Source organism: Populus nigra, chromosome 11 (genome assembly GCF_951802175.1).
Source record: "Populus nigra chromosome 11, ddPopNigr1.1, whole genome shotgun sequence".
Lineage (NCBI taxonomy): Eukaryota > Viridiplantae > Streptophyta > Magnoliopsida > Malpighiales > Salicaceae > Populus > Populus nigra.
This window is the reverse complement of record NC_084862.1, coordinates 16,102,377-16,123,833: the sequence shown is the minus strand read 5'-3', so window position 1 is coordinate 16,123,833 and position 21,457 is coordinate 16,102,377. Positions and strand designations below refer to the sequence as shown.

Genomic DNA, 21,457 nt, shown 5'->3' with positions numbered 1-21,457 from the left:
GACAGGTTATCGCACACCAGAAGATCTTTGAGTAGAGAAATTCGCACCAGAAATATGAAAATTCAAGCTACACTAAAAGAAAACAAAATGATTAGGAGACAAATTTTTTGAGTAAGATGCTTGAAGTTGATTCTTTCAATGAAATTGATACGGTGCCATAACTATTTTCAGCTGGAGAGCAATTTGGATATTGAGATCAAAGCCTTATTGTGGGAAATATCTATGGGTTCCTTTGCTTGGAATTATCGGGTATATCAGTTATGATCCACCCATGGTTGCTAGGGAGTTGGGGTCTCAGCAGTGCATTCCCAGAACTCTTGGTTCGGACCAATGTGGTAAAAGTTTTAAAGACATAGCCTCCTCGAGCATGATAGCTCAAACAAGAAAGCATGGGATATTCAGGGAATAGTAGAGCAACTATTGGCCCAAAGAGAGCTTATTATTCCCAACTTATATATACACAGTGGCGTCGTAATAAAAGGAGGTATTGTTGTCCTGCAACATTGGAGTCTTTCCAGGAGAACAATAACAGAGAAAACTTTTCCAAAGTTTCACAGAAATGAAAAAAAAAAAAAATAGATTCACCAATTTGGTCGACAAATGTTTTGCTGAAATATAATATTATTTCTAAAATTACAGTTGTTACACTTAGGCTTTATATTCCGGATGTTGATTAAAAATTTAAAAATTAAAATGAATAATAAAATAAAACATTATTAAAAAGATGATAATAATAATAATAAAAAGAAAGAAGTAAATTTGTCCATGGATCCCATGTTATCTTTTCTTTGTTGGTTTGCTAGCCGTATCTCAAAATGGAAAAGCCCAAAAGAGCCCATTTGATTTGCCTCTTCTTCTTCTTCTTCTTCTTCTTTTTTTTAATGTTGATGAGTTTTTTACCATAATTTATGATTGAAGTATATTTTATGGCTACTTAATTAAATCTTACATAATTGCCAAAACGATATGAAAGAGTGAAGTTTAGATTCACATCCACTCAACATCATTTGTAAATAAGCTTATTATGTAAGAGAAGGAAAGCAATTGTAGAGAGTAAGTTTATTATATGCATAAACCAAATCAGTCTATTTTTCTAAATTTCACTTGATTCCAAAACTTAAAAACTTGAGAACATGCCTGCACTGTGGTCCAACTAGATTTTGAGCCACACAATATTATTTCACAAGAAAGTAGGCACTCAGGGTGTCTCATCCAGGGACAAACACAGTACTGATGAACAGGAACCAGAGCCGCCTTGAAGATGTCATATTATGTCAACTTGAAGATGTCGCATTATATGCAATCTGATCCTAATGCATGGAATCACACACATCAAACAAACTGCCAGTAAAGCTGATAGGCACAGATGTGGTCATGCAGCAGCCGGAAACTCGCCAAAACATCCCACAATGATGACATCAACTGATTTTCTAGCAAATTGCAGTAATTAAATATTATACAAGTTTGGCCGACACAGAATGATAACCATAAAGAACTGCAAGTAAATTAACTTAACCGTAAGGGAGAGCATTCGTCATAGACCCATTACAATCCCAGATCCTAAACAAAATAAACTTGTATAGCTAGGCAGGCGTTAAAAGGATCCACTCCAAGGTGTCGAACTTCATCGATATCCCAAGAACAGTAAAGCGTTATCTCTACAATTAGCATCTATATATAAGGTATGGCTCGTGTAAGTTGGTTCATTAGGTGGCCAAAAGGTCAGATGCCGGTCCTATTGCTTTGGAATCAGCAGGAGCTCTTGTTTTAGCTTGTAAAACCTGTACAGTATCTAAAGATCAAATTCCCACTACTCTATGGGTAACTGGGTTTCTTCAAAATGGAACGAAAGATCACTAACATCCTATCTTCATGTAAAGGATTCTGGAGATGTATCGCTTTGATGCCTGTAAAGTATTAACATCATTGGGAATCTCCAGCATCTGTTGTTCTATATATTGCAAAGTACTAACCTAAATACTCTTTTCCTCTACTTCTGCCAAGAAAACCTACATTGCTAATGGTGATCTCTATAATAACCAACACTTACTTAAGTTTGAAACGTGTTATACCAAGGATAATGTGTTTACACTCGTAAATTCATGCATTTATTACAAACATGTCATATATAAGTGTATTTGTTGTGATATATGAATCTAAATTGCATGCTTGCATGTAGAGTAAGTGTCGAACACAAATAGCAACACCATATGGTCATGGAGTCGTGTTTTGATCATTTGCTGGCACCTAAAGTCCCAAATTAGAGTATCACTTGCAAGAGAGTGACAAGCAGCCGGTGCTGGCTTAATTTTGAGAACTTCAAACGCCAAATGGCCTGAACTTCAAACTTTTGTGATTCTTCCACAAAGGTCACAATGGACATGATTATTGATGACTTTTATAATAAATATACAGAGCCAATTGCACCAAAGGAGACACAGAGAGAGAAATTTTATTCGAATTAATGTCCTAATCTTGAAATGAATGTCATGCCTAATACATCCTTTTTTTTTATAATCATCGAGAGTATATTGAAAAGGCTATAAAGCGAATAGCCAAAGAGAAATACAAGAGATAAAAAAAAAAAAACTGATCTACTACAGCAAACAACAAGAAGACTACCTAAGATTTCTTATTACACCATAATTTGATGCCATCAGAAGATCTTAAGAGGTCATTTCCTGTATAATTGAAATTTAAATCTTGAGTATGCAACCAAATAGCAACCCGATGAAGGATGGTGGAGAAACAATCAAACAAGTTTATAGTTCCCTCCTCAAAAACAATTTTGTTCCTCAGCAACCATATACCCCAAATAGTACTACTTGAAATTAATCTCCAAGCTGATCTTTGGAATTTGCCATGTACCATTTCGGGCCACTGCAGAAGCAGCAAGTCAATTGTTCTCGGTAAACAACATTGGATACCCCACCAATCCAAAACTTTCATCCAAACACTCCTAGAAAAGTTACAATGTATAAAAAGATGCTTTGAGGTTTCCAAATTTGAGCTGCAAAAGACACATGAAGCTTGTGTGGCAGACAAAACAGTCCGTTGATGAAGAAAAGCTCTTGTACTAACTTTGTCCTGTACTGCCAACCAGAGAAACACCTGAACTTTCGGGGGGGGGCCTTTAATCCAAACATTGGCTTCGAAGACTCTATCAGTCGCAGAGAAGGTATTGTCAATTAGGGTGCAACACGATTTAACTGAGAAGCTTCCATCAGAGTTGCATGGCCATATAAGTTTGTCATCTTTTCCTTGACGAATTATCGTTGGCTCCAGCATTGAGAGCAAATGATGATATTGTTGCTCTTCATAAGATAAGAGCTTCCTACGCCAAACCAAATTCCATCGCCATTGATCATTCACCCATTGACCCATCTCATTAACCAAACCATTCCGAAAAGTAGAAATTTTGTAAAGCTTAGGGAAAATGCTACGTAAAGCATTTGATCCTATCCACACGTCAGACCAGAAAAAGATGGAGGATCCATCTCCAATCTTAAATTTAATGTTTTCACGCAATACTAAGCCGATGACACTATTTGGATCCAAGATTGACAAAACATCTTTCCAAAATGGGGAAATATGACCATGCAATTTTGGGATTCCATTCTCGAAAGTTGGGGAGTAAAAATGGGTTGTTACCTGTTTCCATAAGGCATGGTCTGGTAAACTTAGCCTCCATATCCATTTGAAAAGCATGGATATATTTTTTGACATTAAAGAACCCAACCCGAGGCCTCCTTCTTTTCTAGCTTTCACAACAATACACCACTGTACCTTGCAGATTTTCTTTTGCTTCGCCACTCCAGATCACAAGAATCTTCGTTGAATAGATGTTAGTATATTACAGACACCTTTCGGCATAAGAAAAGAAGACATATAATATACTGGCAATGAACTCAAGACACTTTTGATTAGGCAGATACGTCCTGCCATACTAAGCATACGACCTCTCCACATGCTCAACTTTCGTATGAAATTCTCAATAATAGGCTTCCATGTAGACAATATTTTAGGATTGGATCCTAAAGGCATGCCTAGATAAGAGCAAGGCAAGAAATCAAATCTGCAAAAGACTGAATATGTCATACTAGCACAAGTATCTTCCCCAACATTTATGCCAATTAAAGAGCTTTTATGGAAGTTAATGTGCAAACCTGAACAAATAGCGAACCACAACAGGATCCTTTTAACTGTTTTGACCATATGAAGATTAGCAGGCATGAAGATCAAAGTGTCGTCTGCATATTGTAGGTGACTGAGGTAAAAGCCGTCTCCAAAAGGGATACCTTTGAAAAGATCATTTGAAGCTGCTCTTTGAAACAAAACAGATAATCCCTCTGCTGCTATTAGAAAAAGGAATGGAGAAAGGGGGTCACCTTGGCGAATCCCACGGCCCATCAAGAATTCCTTAGAAGGAGATCCATTAATCAGCACTGATAATTTTGCAGTGGAGATGCAAGTGTTGATCCAATTAATCCATTTTTCACCAAAACCCATATGCCTCATAACCTGCTCTAAATAATCTCACTGCACACTATCGAAAGCTTTGTGAAAATCCACCTTAAAGATAAGGCTCGACACTCTGTGTCTTTTCAAGGAATGAACTGCTTCATTGGCAACCAAAAACCCATCAATTATTTGCCTCCCTGCCAAGAAAGCTGTTTGATTCTCACTGATAAGGTCATGCATAACCGCTTTCAGACGGCTAGAAAGAACCTTAGCCATTATCTTGTAAATGCCATGAATCAAACTAAGAGGCCTGAAATCTTTGAAGCCAACTGGGGAAGCTATCTTCGAAATTAGATGAACATAAGCATGATTGACTCCTTTTGGAAGCCTACCTGTTTTGAAGAAATTCTTGGCCAGGTCTAACAGATCATCTGCAATGAAATTCCAAGCAAGCCTGTAGAATTTGAAATTGAAACCATCTGGACCCGGACTCTTGCTCCCATCACAATCCCAAACACTCTGCTTTAATTCTTCCAAAGTGATATCTCGCTCCAAGCTAGCTGAAGAAGAAGCCGAGAGTGTTTTAAAACCAATAGGCCCTAAACCAATTCGGAATCTATCAGGACTTCTGAATAAGTTGGAGAAGTAGTTAACTGCTGCATCTTTTATGATCAGTAAACCTTCAACAACAGAACCATTATGAACCACTTTCAGGAGATGGTTTTTAGCCCTCCTGAAGTTAGCAACTAGATGGAAGAAACGCGTGTTGCGATCTCCCAGGTGACACCAAATTTGGCGAGACTTTTGACGCCACATGCTTTCTATATGCAAGTTACATTGCCACTGTTTCTTGATCAATGAATCAAGCGAGTTCTGCTCTGCAGTAGATAATTGCCCATACTCTGATTTCTTTTCTATAGCTGAAATATTGCTTTGGATCAATGACAAAGCAGTCTCCTGATGCCCAAAACCAACCCTATTCCACTGTCTTAGCCGAGTTGCCATAAAGCTGAGCTTCTTAATGAGCTTGAACTGACCTGAAAATTCATTGCAAGCTTCATCCCATATACCCTTTACGATATCTTTAAAATTTGGATGATGGAGCCAACAATCCATGAATTTGAAAGGAATCCAACCTTTTTCTGCAGGTGAAACCCCTAGGATTAAAGGGCAATGATCAGAGAACCCTCTTGGAAGCCGTCGAAGAGACAGAAGGGGGAATTGCAAATGACAACAAGGACTAGAAAAAATACGGTCTAGTTTACTCATGGATCCCCCACGAAACCAGGTGTACAAACCCTCTGACATGTTGTACTCAATTAGGTTGCAATCATCAATAAAAAGTCTAAAAGCCGTTGAACCCACCTTATTAATGAAGCCACTGCTTCTGTCACTTCGCAACATAGTTTCATTGAAGTTACCTGCTAAAAACCAAGGACACTCAAAAGCAGCCTTCAGAATACGAAGGTCTTTCCAAAGAAGAAGTCTGTCAGCTTGATTGCAAGGGGCATAAACACCTACCACCGCCCCTGAGAAGCCTGTCAAGATATTCTGCCCAAATAACCCGATCCAACCATGACCATACTCCACTGATGATACCGCAAACTTAGAGTTATCCCACATAGCCAGAATGCCCCCTTTAGTACCTTCAGCCTCATTACCAAACCAAGAAACATTACTGACGCTCCATAATTGAAAAACCAATCTGTCTGAGTAACTTTGTAACTTAGTTTCAAACAAAAAACAAACCTCTATATCAAAATCCCTGATTAACTTTGAAACTGTCCTCTTCTTTCTAGCTAACCCCAAACCACAAGAATTCCATGAAAGAATCTGCATAAGAAAAGAGATTTAAAATCCTTACAGAACAAAGAGGAACATCTGCTCACTGGGATGCTTCCCAATCAGCCTTCTCTTTACGCCTTTGCTGATTTATATAGGATGTGAAGTCATCTAAATTGTGAGGTTTTTCAATCTGCAAAACCTCTCCTATTTCCAGCATTAAACAAACCTCATCACCCTCAGAAGGTTTATTGTTTTCGTCATGAGCTAGCAAGTTCCTCCTGTTACACCTCTGTATTGTTGAGTCCTCAGAATACATCTCACTCGTATTGACTGTTTCATTCAAACTTCCATCAGCTGTAATCATCTTTGTACGTCGCAACTTCCTTCTTGTTTTTGCAGATAGAGCAATTGCACTCTCTTTTGTGTTTGCATCAGAGTGTAAAATAACTGGGTGATTCATGTGTTGCGGTTCCAGAATTACTATGGCTTGAGGATTGTATGTTGATTGAAGGGCTAAATCATTGTTTGATCCAAATGAAATAGAGAGCGTCAGATGGGCTTTGAGATCCACTGCCATAAACTGGGCTTTCAATCTAGGCCAATACAATACATCTTAAAGAGTTTCCTCCCTCTCTTGTTATTTTAAGTTTAAATTTTGAGTCTTAATATAAAAAAAAATTGTTCTTTTAAATTTTGGTACTCAGGGTCTCTCATCCAGGGACCCGCAGAGACAAATCCAGTGCTGATGAATAGGAAACAAGGCCGGCTTGAAGTCCTAGTTTCTCAACTCATCAAATCATTCAAGTGGCTGTGGAGGTATAGTAACCCAGACACTAGGCTTTGGAAGGATGTGGCTTCAAGTGCACACTGTCTTAATCACTCCTTTCATATTTCAATGGAAGAAATTAAAGACAAAAGTAGTGCATGGGGGAAGAATCTCTAATACTTAGTGTGTTCATATCCTATCCCTATTTAATCCTCACTCTATTTAATAGCGTTAAATTCTCACTCTAATTGTTAAAACTTTTGATTTTTATAAACTCAGTTGCTTTACGTGGTTATTTTACGTGGTTATTTTTAGTTATTTAAATTTTAATAACTAAAAAGTTACAAGCTTAAAATTAAATATACAGTAGTATAGATTTATGTAAATTTGAAATTAAAAAAAATTTCACTTGAGAATATATATTAAAAAAAATAAAATTATTTTTGAAACTATACTTAATACTTTAAATTTTAGATTAAAATATTTCTTTGATATTCTATTTCATATGCAAAATGGCCATAAAAAACCTATGTTGTAAAAAATATAAAGAACTTTGAGATCCCATATTCACTTTCTTTGCTACTTAATTAATAATTCTTACATGATAGTCAAAATATATGAAAGAGTAAAGTTTAGATTCAAATTCACCTCAACATCATTGTGAATAAGCTTATAGTTCAACGTAAACAGTGTTAAAATAATTTCGAGTTCAAACCTCATATTCGCAATGGTAACCAGTTGTAGAAAGTTTATTATATGCAGAGAGCAAATGATTCTTTTTTCTAAATTTCACTTGATTCCAAAACTTAAAAACCAGAACACATGCCTGCAATCGTGAATTAAGAAAATCTTGGCTATATGAAGCTCCTAGCTTGACAACAACGTTAATGAAAACAACTAAAACACATACAGAGAGTCTCTCCAGAAAAAGCTTGACATGTCCAGTAGCTTTACTATTCATAAGGGAACTTCACTTCAATGTATTGAGTAACAAACGTAGAGTCGAGGATTACAAATTCAAACTTTGAATAGATAAGGCGGGTTTCTTAGGATAACCTTCTTATTAAGCAAATTGCTAACATCTTGGACAACAGGACTTCCAAGAAAACAAGGTGGGGGGCTACATGTATATGACAAACACAAGCAGCAACGACAACGGGGAAGGGACCGGAAGTAAATGCATATTATAAACACTTATGACAACTGGGCAGCAAACTTATTAAGGACCTTTGCTGATCAATATCAAGCTTTTACCAATGATCATGGAGTCATTTTTTAATCCTTCTTTGGCACCCAAATGAGAGTATCGCTATCGAGAAAGTGACAGACAGCTGGTCCTGGCTTAATTTTGAGAACTTGAAACGCCATATGGTCTGGACTCCAAGCTGATGTGTTGAGGTGGCAAACTGTCACAGCTTTCACTTTTGTGCCATCAGCACCCACTAAGGGAACCTCATAAACCTCTGTGTCTGCGATTACATGGCAATAGTGCACTGCATAGGGATATCTCATCTTGTGACACACTGCTGCTTTATGATCTCCAATCATTGTCGCTTTGGCCGAAACAGTATACTCTTGCTTCTTGCCTGCGTCAGTGGAGAGTACGCGAACATTTTGGCCAAGCCTTTCAACACTAAAATCAATTAATGACTCCAGAGATGTAGCACAGAATTTTTCTTCTCCTTCCATGTTTGGCTCCTCACATCCTCCTATTTCATCTCTAATAACCTGAGCCTCTTTTGAGTTGACTTGTAGTGCAAAGTAGTTCAAAATCTCTGGTACTTTGTCACTCGAAAATGGTATAGACTCCGCAACCTGACGAGGCAGGAAACTAACCTTGGTCCCACTATTAGTAAAATGAATTCTCATCCTTTTACCTGGTTGGAGATCGTTGTACAGGTAGAATATCGTTGAGTCGGGGAGGGCAGACTTTATGGCTGTTTTATGCTTGACAGATCTATATCCTTGTTTATAGGTTCTTTGAGAAACTACAGCACTTACGTTTTCATTAGCGAATTCTGTGGAGATTGAAGGATAATGACCAGGTTGTAGAAGATATCCTAGGGCTTTTGGCAATGGAGTGTTGGGCAACCTTGAGTACCAATACTTCTCAGTAGGCGGAGAAATATCGCCAGGGAGGAAGGTGGCAACTTCCTTTTGTAAAGGGACAGTGTCAGCGGCCGCAGCCACAGCCACTGTCCTGCGGCTTACACCAATATTGGTATTGTCAGCGGTGGAAAAGTTAATGTGGAGGGAGAGAGTAAGAAAGAAGAGGAGGAGCAGTGCACAAGAATTGGCTGGAGACATTGTTTGAAACAAGTGGATTGAGAGATGTTGAAGGAGGGAGCAAGTGAGACATTATAAATAGAGGGAGTGAGGGAGGGGCCTTCCATCAAATCGCACTACAAAAAAGTACATATATAGAAGTAGAAGTTAATTATATTTAGTTCTAAGTAGGTAGTTTATAGAAAAAATAATTTATCAGTATTTGTGTTTTCACTATATATTAAATTTGTATGTTTCTAAGTTTTTATAATTTAGTAATTTTTTCATTTCATTTTTTTATTTTATTTTCTGTTCATTTACATTTCATTTCTTCTACTTAAAGAAAATTATACAAAGGAATATCTTTCACTTGTATCCTTCGTGATGCTCCCATAATGGTCACAATGCACGTAATTTATAATAAATATACAGAGCTAATTACATCACAAGAGAATTCGTCGAGAAATATTTTTTTTTTTCATGAATAATGCACTAATTTGGAAGTGGATGTCGTAGAAAAAAAAAACTCCCCTATTTATAATTTCAAAAGATAAAAAATAATTCTAAAATTATTACAGAGATATAATAAATCTTTGTATTTGTTCCTTTAACTGAGGATATTTGTATCATTCGTTTTTATCTTGAAAAAATAAATAAACACAACAAAAGAGTTTTCTTTATTATTATTATTATTATTATTATTATTATACATTCTAAGTTCAACTTTGGATTGGTATTAAAAAAACTTGAAAATTAACTCCAAAATAAGTATCCCTACTGGTCAGAATAAATAAAAAAATTAAACTTAGATTCACGTACGTGTGACAATATGATTATCCACATGTAGGAGCTCTAGAAGTAATGTCTGCTAGCTAATGTAATTAAAAAAAATGAAGACTAGAATAGTGATAAGGGTCTGAATTAAATTATAACGTATATTCAAGAAAGATATGCATCCACTGTATCGAGAATATTTGAAATGAGGAGCTTGATTAAATCTTTTCTCTTCATTTTTTTTTTTAACTAGTAATGTCTGCTAGCTGATGTAGAGCACAAAATGGAACAATACCTACAATGGTTACTTCATTAACTAAATACCAAGGACTCGTAATTAAGTTGCCAACTTGCAAGTTGCTTTATCTTGTATATTTTATGTAACCAATACTTATCTTATACTTTAATGGTTGGATATATCCTACAGTTTCTTTGGAGGTTCGAATTTCACTTTATTTGAATATTATTATGTATAGGATAGAATTACTTTCTATAACAATTCCCATAAATTAAAATTTATGAAAAGAGTTATTATTTATAGAACTATGAATTAAAAATTATAAGGACTACAAGGAAATTAAAAGTTTCTGGATTGTCACGCCTCCAAAGACTAGATAGAAATTAATAGGTTAATTTGATTTAATCATGGGTCAAATTAAATTTTAATTATATTTAAGAATTAATTTGGACTCAATTGAAGTATTTAATTAGTTACATGGACTTAATTCTATTTTAAATGGATCAAATTAATTTTATTAAAGGCTTAATTGGTAAAAAAATTAAGTTTGAGAGCATAATTTGTACTTACTTGAGAAAATTAAAATTTTAGGAGACATAATTTAATTTTCGTCAAGTCAATTGATTGAAATTATAGGCAAAATCATAAAAAAATAGTTTTAAGATCAATTAGGGGTTAAATTAAAAAAAAATCAGAGTCAATGACCAATTTGCAAAATGAGCAGAACTATAGGGACCCACTTGATTGAAATCAGGGGTGCAATTGAAAAAAATTAAAAGTTTAATAGTCAACTGAGGGTCAAATTATTTATATTCAAAACCAAAGACTTTAATGAAAAAGGTGCATAAATCTAGGGCTTATATTAAAGTTTTTTAGGGAAGAAATTGCATAAAATTAAAAGTTTAAAGTTAATCAAAGGTGTAATAGAGATAAATCAAAAATCAAAGGATCAAATTGAACTTTACCAAAACGGCACCCTTTTGTTTACTATTCATTTTCCTTTTTATTTTTCCTTTGAAAAAACTGTCGAGAAGGCTACTTTACTGGTGCATTTAATACCTCTACTTTTTACCAAATTTGGCAAAATTTGCACTAAAATAATCACCTGACATTAGAATACACCCCAGTATAGTCTATTTTGACCGATTGATACCATAACAGTCGTGATGCCAGTCTACAGAGGCCAACACAAGTAGTCTTTAACTGCCAAATTTGACCATTTATGGTATCTACTTTAAACCAACTGTTGAGATCCTTTTCAGCCAAACCAAGGGTTAAGATTTGACACCATTAAAGACAAAAGATCCATCTTCCACCCCTATATATAAATAGAGATGGATTTAAGTCTGAGGTGTGTTGCTCAATTGGTCAGACCCTAGGTTTTCTCCCTAGAGGCCACCAGTTCGAGTGCCACAAACCTCAAGGTCATTGGAGGCTTACATGATCATTAACTTCAGGGTCTTAGAGAATTAGTCAAAGTGCGTATAAGCTGGCCCGGACACTCATGGTTATAAAAAAAAATAAAGGTGGATTTCGTGGCCTAAGCATGGAGAAAATCAGGTCCAAAGCCACCCAAAAATTAGTTTTCCCTAGTTTTCCTTCCCAGTTGACACTTCTCTCTCTTCTTTCTCTCTTTTTTCCACCTCTCCAGCCACTTCCACCTCAGCACAACTGTGAACAAGAGTGGCGCAACCTTATCCACCAACCTATCTCCTCACTAACCATAGAATAGCCACCGCGAGCTCTTTTTTATCTCTCCTCTACAAGTTTCTTCTCCTTTCTCCCACAACTAACGTTGGCCACCATTTCTATCACCAATGACTCTTGAGCCACTAATTAAACCTCTTGATCACAACTGAAACTCTTTCACCAAATGAGCTTCTCCTCCTTCCATCCCTCTCTCTTCTCCCTGCAACCTACAACCATTTTGGTTGCATGCAAAACGTGAATTGTTCACGTTCTACAATATAATTAATTGGTAGTGGTGGGATAGACTTGATTCGGCTTACCCATCTGAGCTGGGTTAGGTCCAACCAATTTGAAAAAAAAAAGGACCAAATATGTTGGGCCAATATCAATAAAACCCTTTTGGGCCGCTAGTTGGCCCAAACAGGTTGGGTCGACCCAGCCCAATATAATAATAATTATAATATAATATTATAAAAAAAATATTTTCTTGCATTTTTTTACCGATTTTGTATGCTATCAAGTTGCATATTTACACTATAAGATACAGATCTGGTATTATAATAATTGGTTTTCTTCAAAATGTTTCTGAAATTTTTTAAAAATTCATAAAAATTTCATTTTTTAATTAATTTCTTCTTTCAAAAAACAAAAAAAATATTTTGTTTATACGGCCAAATCCTAAAAGTTTTTCAAGACAAAAAATTACATCTTTCTCATGTTTTAAAAATATGAAAAATAATAGATATCATAACCAATTTATGATTATTTGTTAGGGTTTGACCAAAACATCAAAAAACCTTTACAATCATTTTGTTCATTTTATATTAGGGTTTAGGTTTAGACTTTAATATTTGAGGGTGTAAAACTACACAATAGAGTATACTCTAAGGTATTAAAGATACAAAGTGAAAAATAAATGCGAAGTTAATTTTGAACTTTAGAACGGTTAGGATTTTAGCCCAATAAGGTAGAGACTTTCTCATGAAAGAAGATCTATCTTGGATCTTAAAAAAAGACCAACGAGTAGAAACTTGACTTAGAAAAACAATCAAACAACAATGCAGTTTACCTTAGGTAAGGTGCACTATGGGTGATGTGTCTTCTCCTTACACAATCAATCATTTACTTAGACTCTCGCAGACCATAGGTTTCTTAGTAACCTTAATATTAAGTGGTGACTTCTGAACCCTAATCTTAATTTTATGATTCAACTTAAAAACCTTTTTCCTTTTCCTAACAACTACCCTTCTTAGGGAGGCACCACATTCCAGAGTGCGTCGTTTGACGTTGCCCCATGACGGGATGGCTACTCCACTGGGGAACACCTTGTCTTGTTGGACTAAGTTTTGCTTATTTGATTATTTGTCTATTTGTCGTGATCTGTTTAATTTTAGCTTGTATTTTTACTACTTTAGCATTTTTATTTCTTATTTATGAATAAGTACATCGGGTATGGGTTAATGCCCTCATGATTTTGATTTCATGAGTAGACCTAATTCTATGTTAAGTGGGAGTAATGACCTTCCTCATGACTTTCAGTCGAGGTTCAAATTCATGAAACATCCAACTATGAATTGAATATTTACTCGGTAATGGCAGTTACATTGTGCCCCAACCATTTCTTGTAAACTCTTATATTGCCTTCATGTAAGGTAGTCATTGGGCAATTCATAGATCTTTTGAGACTAGATAGAACGTTTACCCTCATATAATGACCCTAGAACCTTCCTTTAGAGCATGAACTCCTTAGATATTTATTTTGCATGGATTTTTGCAATCCATATCCAATATGTATGTACATACATTTGCATCCATACACATACATCCATTCATTATAAATAACATATATACATATGCATTAGGTTGAAATATAGGTCCTCAAAGAATCTACAACACCTAACTTTGACTAAGAAATATGGAACACGAAGAGCGTGCACACCGTTATGTTTATTTCTAAGAAGAGTTGGAGTGTTTAAAAGCAAGTGTGGCTCACCTCACTAACTTACTCGAGCAAATACTTAGAAATGTCTTTGGTGAAGGTGAATTATTTTAAGTTAAAATTCTTTTTAGTTTTGATTCTTAACAATTTAAAAATGTGTTAAATTTTAAAATTATATTTAGATAATTGATGTTGTGTTTGTATTGTATAATTTAAAGTTAATTTTTATTTGAATTTAAATTGAAATCATGTATGTTGAATTAATATTTTGAAATTTATATATAAAATGTAAAGTGCAAGACCTCATAATGAAATGCCAAAATACTCTGAAACTCAAATTTATTATTACAATAAGAGAAACAGAATGTCAAACAAAATATAATTGACAACCTTGGTTAGGAATCCCTATCATAGCATATATGAATATCTATTCTCCTTTATTAACCGATAAAGGCTCCTCAAAATCAATCAAGTCTTTGACCGCTGCAAAACCTAAATCTTCTTGTTCTTATACATTTTTAATTAAGAACACTTGTGGCTCATACTCCACTTTCCATTGCATTCAAAACATAGGCCTTTCCAATGTTAGTTTTTGAATTGATAGGCTAGATTTTAGATCAACTCTAGATTGGTCTAAGAAAGTGGGTTTCCCTTGAATCTTATCGGTAATAGGCTTCCAACTTCAATAAACAACCATTAGGTTTTCCTCCTACATTTGAGCTAGCCTATAGGCCACAACAAGATTATAAGGATTTATCATCCTAACCCTAATTTTGATTTTCTTTTTCAGTCTTTCTAAAAACGAAATCAAATATTGAGAATCAAATAATACTCAAACTTTGTTTGAAATGAGTTTGAATTGGGATTTATAGTTTTCTATCGTAGTAATCTACTTTAGGTTGATAAGTGCTTTCATAGGGTCATCATAAGCAGATGTCATAAATTGAATCTGCAAAGACTTCACAAAAGATTCTCAATTGGTAATGGCTTCAATTTCTTCCATTTCTGGAAACCATGCAATGTTTTCCCTATTAAAGAGTAATATAAAACTGTTTTTGAGACCTCACCTAATAGTTTAAGTTTTTGGGTTGAGATAATAATGCAATATGAAGCTAATAAGACAACAATAGCATAAAAACCACTAGAATGTTAATGAGCGAAAAGCATTGTAGGTGTAAACTCTAAATTCATAATTTGATTCTCTAAAAATTAAATATATGGTGGCTATCTTTTTAAGAGGTTTTCAAAACCTTTAAATAGGCTAGGAAAACCTATCTATACCAGGAAACAACCTAAAGTCCCAAAACATCAAGGAAATTAAAATAAAATCCAAAATAAAATAATAAATCCAAAAAGTCCAAGGAAAATAACAAAACTAGCCCCAACTAGCAACTTTTAGGCCTTATTTTAAGAGATCCCATGGTTTAATAAGCAATGGAGAAGCTTAATAAAAGAGAAATGCCTATAGAATTTCCTGGAAAATTTTGAGTCATATATAATAGTTGGATATCATGTTATTTCAATTTTAAGGTGCTAACTTAGTTTGACATGACCAAACATCTTCCTCTTGGGTATAGACCTATCTCTGCTAGGTCATCCACAAAGTCTGCTTAGATCAAATTCTCATATGGTAGTGTCAGATCCTCACTCGAATACTTAGAACCTTTGGTTTCAACAAGCTCAGTTGTATAATATGGTTCTTTGATATGATATTAAAGCTTTGATAATCAAATAATCATGAGTTTAAATCTCATCACTCCCATTACAAATAATAAAATTAAGTATAAGGTGGTGTGAGTTTATACAAGTTTAAAGTTTAAAAAGTTTTCATTTGAGAATATATGTTAGAGAGATATAAAACTATTCTTGAAACCTTACTTAATAATTTTAATTTTAGATTGAGATAATTTTTTAATATTTTATTTCATATAAAAAATGATGATAAACAACCTAGTTGTAAAAAATATAAAAGAAGTTTGAGATCCCATGTTCACTTTCTTTGCTACATAGATAATTCTTACATGATTGTAAAAAATTATGAAAGAGTAAAGTTTAGATTCAAATTCTCCTCAGCATCATTTGTCAATAAGCTTATAGCTCAACGTATATAGTGGTTAAAATAATTTCGAGTTCAAACCTCATATTCGCAATGGTAAGTAATTGTAGAAAGTTTATTATTATGCAGAGACCAAATGATTCCTTTTTCTAAATTTCACTTGATTCCAAAACTTAAAAACTTGAACACACGCCTGCAATGCGATCCAAATTGATTTTAAGCCACACAATAAGCTCCTCCATATTAGAAGCTTGAGTTGTTCTGCAACAATATAAATTCACAAGACAGTAGGTCCTCAGGGTCTCTCATCCAGGGATCCGCAGATACAAACCTAGTCCCGATGAACGTGAACCAAGGCCAACTTTATGACCTGTTTTCACCACTCAAATCATACAAAAGTTCAATTACATACAAGAAGCGCACGCATCGACCAGATTGCCCCTTCTCTTGGCCTTTTGGTTTACTTTACAGCCAATAAAGCTAACAGGCACCGATGTGTGATAATGCAGCATCGGGCAAACTGACCAAAAGATCCCACAATGATGACTTCTTTTCTAACAAATTGTAATAACTAATTATACAAGTTTGGCCGACACAGAAGAGGATAAACATGAGCTGCCAGTAGATTAACATGAAAATAAAGGAGAGCAATAGTCATTAATCCATTACAATCCCATATCCTAAACAAAATAAACTTCTATAACTAAGTAGCCGGTAAAAAGGATCCACTCCAAGGTGTCCAACTTCATCTATATCCCAAGAACAGTAAAGCGGGATCTCTACAATTAGCATCTCATATATAAGATATGGTTCATGTAAGCTGGTTCATTTGGTGGTCAAAAGGTCAGATGCCGGTCCTATTGCTTTGGATGATTTGGAATCAGCAAGAGCTCTTGTTTTAGCTTGTAAAGCCTGTACAGTATCTAAATATCTAATCCTGCTACTCTATGGGTAACTGGGTTTCTTCAAAATGGAACAAAAGATCACTAACATCCTATCTTTTCTATCTTCATGTCAAGGCTTCAGGAGAGGTATTACTTTGATGCCTGTAAAGTATTGACAGCATTGGAAATCTCAAGCATCTGTTGCTCCATCTTCTTTCTCCATTTTCCGAAGTCCTTGAACATTTCCTGCAAAGACAGTATATGAACCGTGTGTTTAATTGAGCTCATACACCATGATAGGAGATAACGAGCAATTTATTTTGCACCGGCTATTATCAAACGTCACCTGAAAAAATGAATTGTCAAGTTCTGTCTTGGAATTGGCCGTGGCAGATGAATCTGAGGTCATATTAGCTTTATCTTCCTCCATCCTATTGGGTACCACCCCCTGCATATCTCTGTTTATACCACAGAAAGGCACAACAAACCTCAGATCATTAATAAAGATCCTTTTTCCTTTGTGGAGGGAGGAGTGTTTTGATAGATATAGTTCAAACACAAAGCCTTCTGTACCTTTTCTCAAAACTATGCATTGAAATTTTATGTCCTCTACTTACAAAAATAAATAAATAAACAAGAAGAAAAAAAAATTATCACCTTTTCATTTTGGCCATTTCTTCCTTGAGCAGCTCCAGCTCTCTTGCACAAACAGGCTCCTGAGAGGGGCTATCACAGGGTTTCAACCACAGTTGAGAGGCATTGTAGGGTTCTTTCAATGAGGCATTATACCCAACATTAACCAAATCCATGTTCTCTAGCCAAGGTGCAAAGTCTTCCCCTTGAATATTATCCAAGTTGGTGCTCTCCAACCAGTCCTCCCATCTTTCAGAAACTGGACTCAGGGTATTGCATTGCTTTGATGATTGCAAGCTGCTTAGTGAATTTGACATTTCCTTGAGTTGTTGTTCAATCTTCGACTTCCATGCCATCATCTCCTTATACTTTCCCTGTCCAAAGGAAAATTCAAGGGCAATTGATTGAGGTACACTGACAGGTGCAAAAAGTACATCAGAAGTTGAAGAAAGAATAAACAGAAGATAAGGTATTCCTGTGGTACCTGTAAACCACCCAAAGAACTTGAAATCTCCATCAGGCGCTGGTCTGTCTTACCTCTCCATTCCACAAATTCCTTGTAAATATCCTGTTGAAATGACAAAGACTTCAAATGGAGCCCTATAAAGCAATCCTAATAATTATGTTCATTTACTCCAGATTGTAACTCAATATTTACCCCAACATGGTTAGCTTGATGTTGCTCTTGATTCTTGGATACCAGCTCCTCCATATCCCTATAAGAGGAAGACTTGATTATTCAAGGAAGACAGCACACCTAAGCTTAAATAATTAAGATTTTTATCTAGTACTGTCTTTATTTACCTCGTCATTTTTGCTACTTCCTTTCTAAGCAGACTCAATTCTTCAGCAGAAACAGAATCCAGTGGCGCAACACTACCAGGCCTCAACCAGGATGGGGGAACATAGTTTGGATCTGGTACTCCAGCCTCCTGCTTAATTTTAACCAGGTCAGCACTCTCCAGCCAATACTCCATTTTCCCTTGAGTGTTATAACACCGACAGAACCGCTCAGTGCCACCCGGTGCCACCTTACCATCAATGTGCTTCAGTAGGTGGTCTAAGAGTCCAGTGTCACCAATGTGTTTACGAGCTACCATTCGCAGTGCTGACCGGGAAATGGGTTTCTCAAACACTGCCCCCTCAGCCTTCATGACCTCCAACATACTTTTCTCCGCCTGATTATACCTTCAAAACAGAAACACCATTCACTTCAAAAGGCACCATATGACGTGTTAACCCAACTGATAGGAAGAAAAAGAAAAATGGTTTACCATGTACCTGACTACTGACCATCTATCCATGACATTCTCCTTTTTTACTGCTATGGGATTCTCACGCTTTATTTGCTTACATTTATAAACAAGGCTAGTTTGCTTTGCTTTAGAACATCTCACAGCTCGTGCTTCTCTGGGTTCCTGAAGGGCATGATGCTTCCTCTTCTTAGCTTCTGGCAACACAAGAGACTCAGTTGTCCTAGCTTCATCATCTTTTACTTCTTCTTTGACAATGGCAGATGGAAATTGAGGGTTATTCCCATGCCCGGTGATGGCAGATGGAAGTTGAGGGTTCTGCTGTCCATGCTTGATAATGGGAGATGGAAGTTGAGGGTTATTTTCCCCTGGAGATGGATTGTTGTCAATGAACTCAATATGCCTGCTGATTCCCCATTGTACCATTCCAGTGCGTTTGATCTCCAACAAACACTCCCCTTTCCTTGTACTTTCTTCTCCACTGCCACAACTTTCAGGCGATTCTGAAGCACCTGCAGAAAATGAAGCACAATGAAAACCTCAAAAACACAACTGACTCCATGCATATGATCCCGTTGTCCAACAGAACAGGCTTTTAATTTCCACTACCTTTGTATGACTGCGACATCAAAAAGCACACGATCCCATAGTCCAGAAGCACACGTTATAGTTAAAGCTTCCCTTCAAACTATCTACAAAACACAAGAAAAAAATACAGTGTAAGCACTTTTACCCCTTGCCCCCCCCCCCCCCCCCCTCTCAATGAATGAAAAACACACAGCCATGAAAAAACTTTGTTAGATTAAAAATCAACTACTCTTCATATAGATGCACAAGCATGCACACAATGCCCCCATCAAAAACTTTGAAAACAAACATGATTACGCTGGTTCCTACAATAATGCAGCATACACCATGCATCAGTAATGAAATCTTGCGAGTTTTCACCATGCAGAAACCATCAGGTTCAATCATATGTCATATACATGGTAAACATACCCCAAACAAAAAGAGAAAAGCAGCAATCAAAACATTAAAATATGTTGCACTTTGTAAGTATGCATTGAGCAAGGAAACCCAAAGGAAAGAAAAACGAACAATAAACACATCAGTAATTGCATTCAAAACTTTTCAGTGTCCACATTCTTCGACAAAACAGTTTTCTTCCAAACTTATATACATACATACACACATGTGTGTACATATATACTGATAAAAAAAACAATTAAATGCATCACAAAACAACGCAGAGAACACGAAATCCAAAAACAAAAGGCAAATGCTTTTAAGTCCAACAATAACATCACTTAACACATCAAACTAAGATTCTTTCAAGTTCTCAACCAGTGCAAAGTAATAAAACAGCTTTCCAAAACACCTTGCCATCAGCATTTTCAAAATCTTTCACATACTTCCATAAGCATCATGATCCCACCCTCCAACAAACCCTCCTTAAAAAAACTATAAAAACAAAAACCACCGTTTATTTTTCTTTACCTGTTTGTTTCTTAGAAAAAAAAAATTCATGATCTCCACACCCATTCCCCTCTACTTTCCTCTTTTCCTCACAACCAAGCCACCAGAAACCCCATGCCCTTATCCCCATCACGCCGTCTCAGAAACCAAAACACGAAGAAGCCATAAACAAAATCAGGGTTTAGGGTTTTACCTCAAAATTAAAGGGTTTCTTCCTTAAACATTCATCAAGACATTGTTAAAAGAAATCCTAAAAAGAACACGAAAAGGAGGGGGGGGGGGGAATCGCAGAAAAAAAAAAGGATCATAGAAAGAAACAGTTAGGGCTTGCTTACCTTAGTGTGTTGTTGAGAATTTGTTGTCTGATTGATGGGTTTATGGAAATTCGAAGAGAGTCTGGAAGGTGTTTGTTTGTTTGTGTTAGGGCCGACACTGTAGCCTTAACGAAAAATGTTTTTTCAAGAAAAATAAATATAGAAATATTGAAATAATAAAATAATACTAAAACCCTAGCCAAACCAACCGCCAATTTCTCCTCCCGTAAAACAAATCTGAGTTTATTATTTTGGGCCTTTAAATAATAAAAATCATATGTTATTCTTTATTATTAAATTTATTTCGGCCTATCGAGTCCTAATCGAGATCAAATTTTTAAAAAAAATAATAAAAAATTAATCTAATTTGACTTGTGACTTGGTTGTTTCAATAGATTAACATTAATAAATCAACTGGTGACCTAGACTTAAACTGAATCACGAATCTAACTCTAATTTAATAATTTTGATTTAAATTATTTTTTAATTATTTGGATGGGTCCTTTTTAAAAGCATTTAAATTTTAAGTATATTTGGTATTGTAATAATAATTGTTTTTTAAAATATTTTTTATTTAAATTTTTTTTAAAAAAATTAATTTTAATTTTAATAAATCAAAATAATTTAAAAATATCAAAAAAATAATAATTTTTTTCAAAATCACAGAGCGTGGCGGAACAAACTCTTTGTTTACTATAGGTGAAAAAATGGTAATTGTGAGTGAAAATAAGGGTATTGAAGCAAGAAATAATTGCAATGTACAATTAATTAAAGAGCCAGGTCATCGATGAGCACGAACAATATAGAGAATTAATATTGGAATTTTTAGACTAAAGTGATTAATTGATTATTTTGCTTAACCATGGGGACTAAGAACAGTTAACTCAAAATATTTAAAAAATTTCTTTTCTTTTTGTTTCCTTT

General features: G+C 35.4%; 3 protein-coding genes across 4 annotated transcripts; all 3 read right to left on the bottom strand.

Moving 5' to 3' along the window:
• Positions 1 to 1,706: 1,706 nt before the first annotated feature.
• On the bottom strand, positions 1,707 to 6,823 carry LOC133668143 (uncharacterized). Its single transcript, XM_062087879.1, has 7 exons — positions 6,473 to 6,823; positions 6,211 to 6,294; positions 4,548 to 6,114; positions 4,167 to 4,445; positions 3,898 to 4,046; positions 3,082 to 3,651; positions 1,707 to 1,781 (listed from the first exon to the last, which is right to left on the bottom strand). The coding sequence occupies exons 1-7, from the start codon at positions 6,821 to 6,823 to the stop codon at positions 1,707 to 1,709; spliced, it is 3,075 nt and encodes a 1,024-aa protein (XP_061943863.1).
• Positions 6,824 to 7,932: 1,109 nt separating this feature from the next.
• Positions 7,933 to 9,359, bottom strand: LOC133668215 (BURP domain protein RD22-like). Its single transcript, XM_062087984.1, has one exon. It carries the CDS (start codon positions 9,317 to 9,319, stop codon positions 8,288 to 8,290), a length of 1,032 nt encoding a protein of 343 aa, XP_061943968.1. The 5' UTR covers positions 9,320 to 9,359; the 3' UTR covers positions 7,933 to 8,287.
• Positions 9,360 to 16,575: 7,216 nt separating this feature from the next.
• Positions 16,576 to 20,707, bottom strand: LOC133667960 (protein DYAD). Of its 2 annotated transcripts, none has more exons than XM_062087677.1 (9): positions 20,555 to 20,707; positions 19,353 to 19,435; positions 18,772 to 19,255; positions 18,295 to 18,678; positions 18,149 to 18,206; positions 17,975 to 18,058; positions 17,515 to 17,864; positions 17,204 to 17,315; positions 16,576 to 17,103 (listed from the first exon to the last, which is right to left on the bottom strand). In XM_062087677.1, exons 2-9 carry the CDS (start codon positions 19,369 to 19,371, stop codon positions 17,008 to 17,010), a joined length of 1,587 nt encoding a protein of 528 aa, XP_061943661.1. In that variant the 5' UTR covers positions 19,372 to 19,435; positions 20,555 to 20,707; the 3' UTR covers positions 16,576 to 17,007. The 2 variants fall into 2 exon arrangements, with proteins under 2 accessions (XP_061943661.1, XP_061943662.1); XM_062087678.1 differs by lacking the exon at positions 20,555 to 20,707 and adding an exon at positions 20,241 to 20,494.
• Between the last annotated feature and the right edge of the window lie 750 nt (positions 20,708 to 21,457).

Excerpts from the sequence above, each read along its gene's own strand:
- LOC133667960 (XM_062087677.1), bottom strand. Across the intron at positions 18,679-18,771 it reads GATAGATGGTCAGTAGTCAG|GTATAATCAGGCGGAGAAAA; the intron begins GTACATGGTAAA and ends TCTGTTTTGAAG. Across the intron at positions 17,316-17,514 it reads GAAATGGCCAAAATGAAAAG|AGATATGCAGGGGGTGGTAC; the intron begins GTGATAATTTTT and ends TGGTATAAACAG.
- LOC133668143 (XM_062087879.1), bottom strand. The coding sequence starts at position 6,823 with ATGGCAGTGGATCTCAAAGCCCATCTGACGCTCTCTATTTCATTTGGA. Across the intron at positions 3,652-3,897 it reads GTGTCTTGAGTTCATTGCCA|GTAACAACCCATTTTTACTC; the intron begins GTATATTATATG and ends TTATGGAAACAG. Across the intron at positions 1,782-3,081 it reads GGTTGGCAGTACAGGACAAA|GTTTTACAAGCTAAAACAAG; the intron begins GTTAGTACAAGA and ends GATACTGTACAG.
- LOC133668215 (XM_062087984.1), bottom strand. The coding sequence starts at position 9,319 with ATGTCTCCAGCCAATTCTTGTGCACTGCTCCTCCTCTTCTTTCTTACT.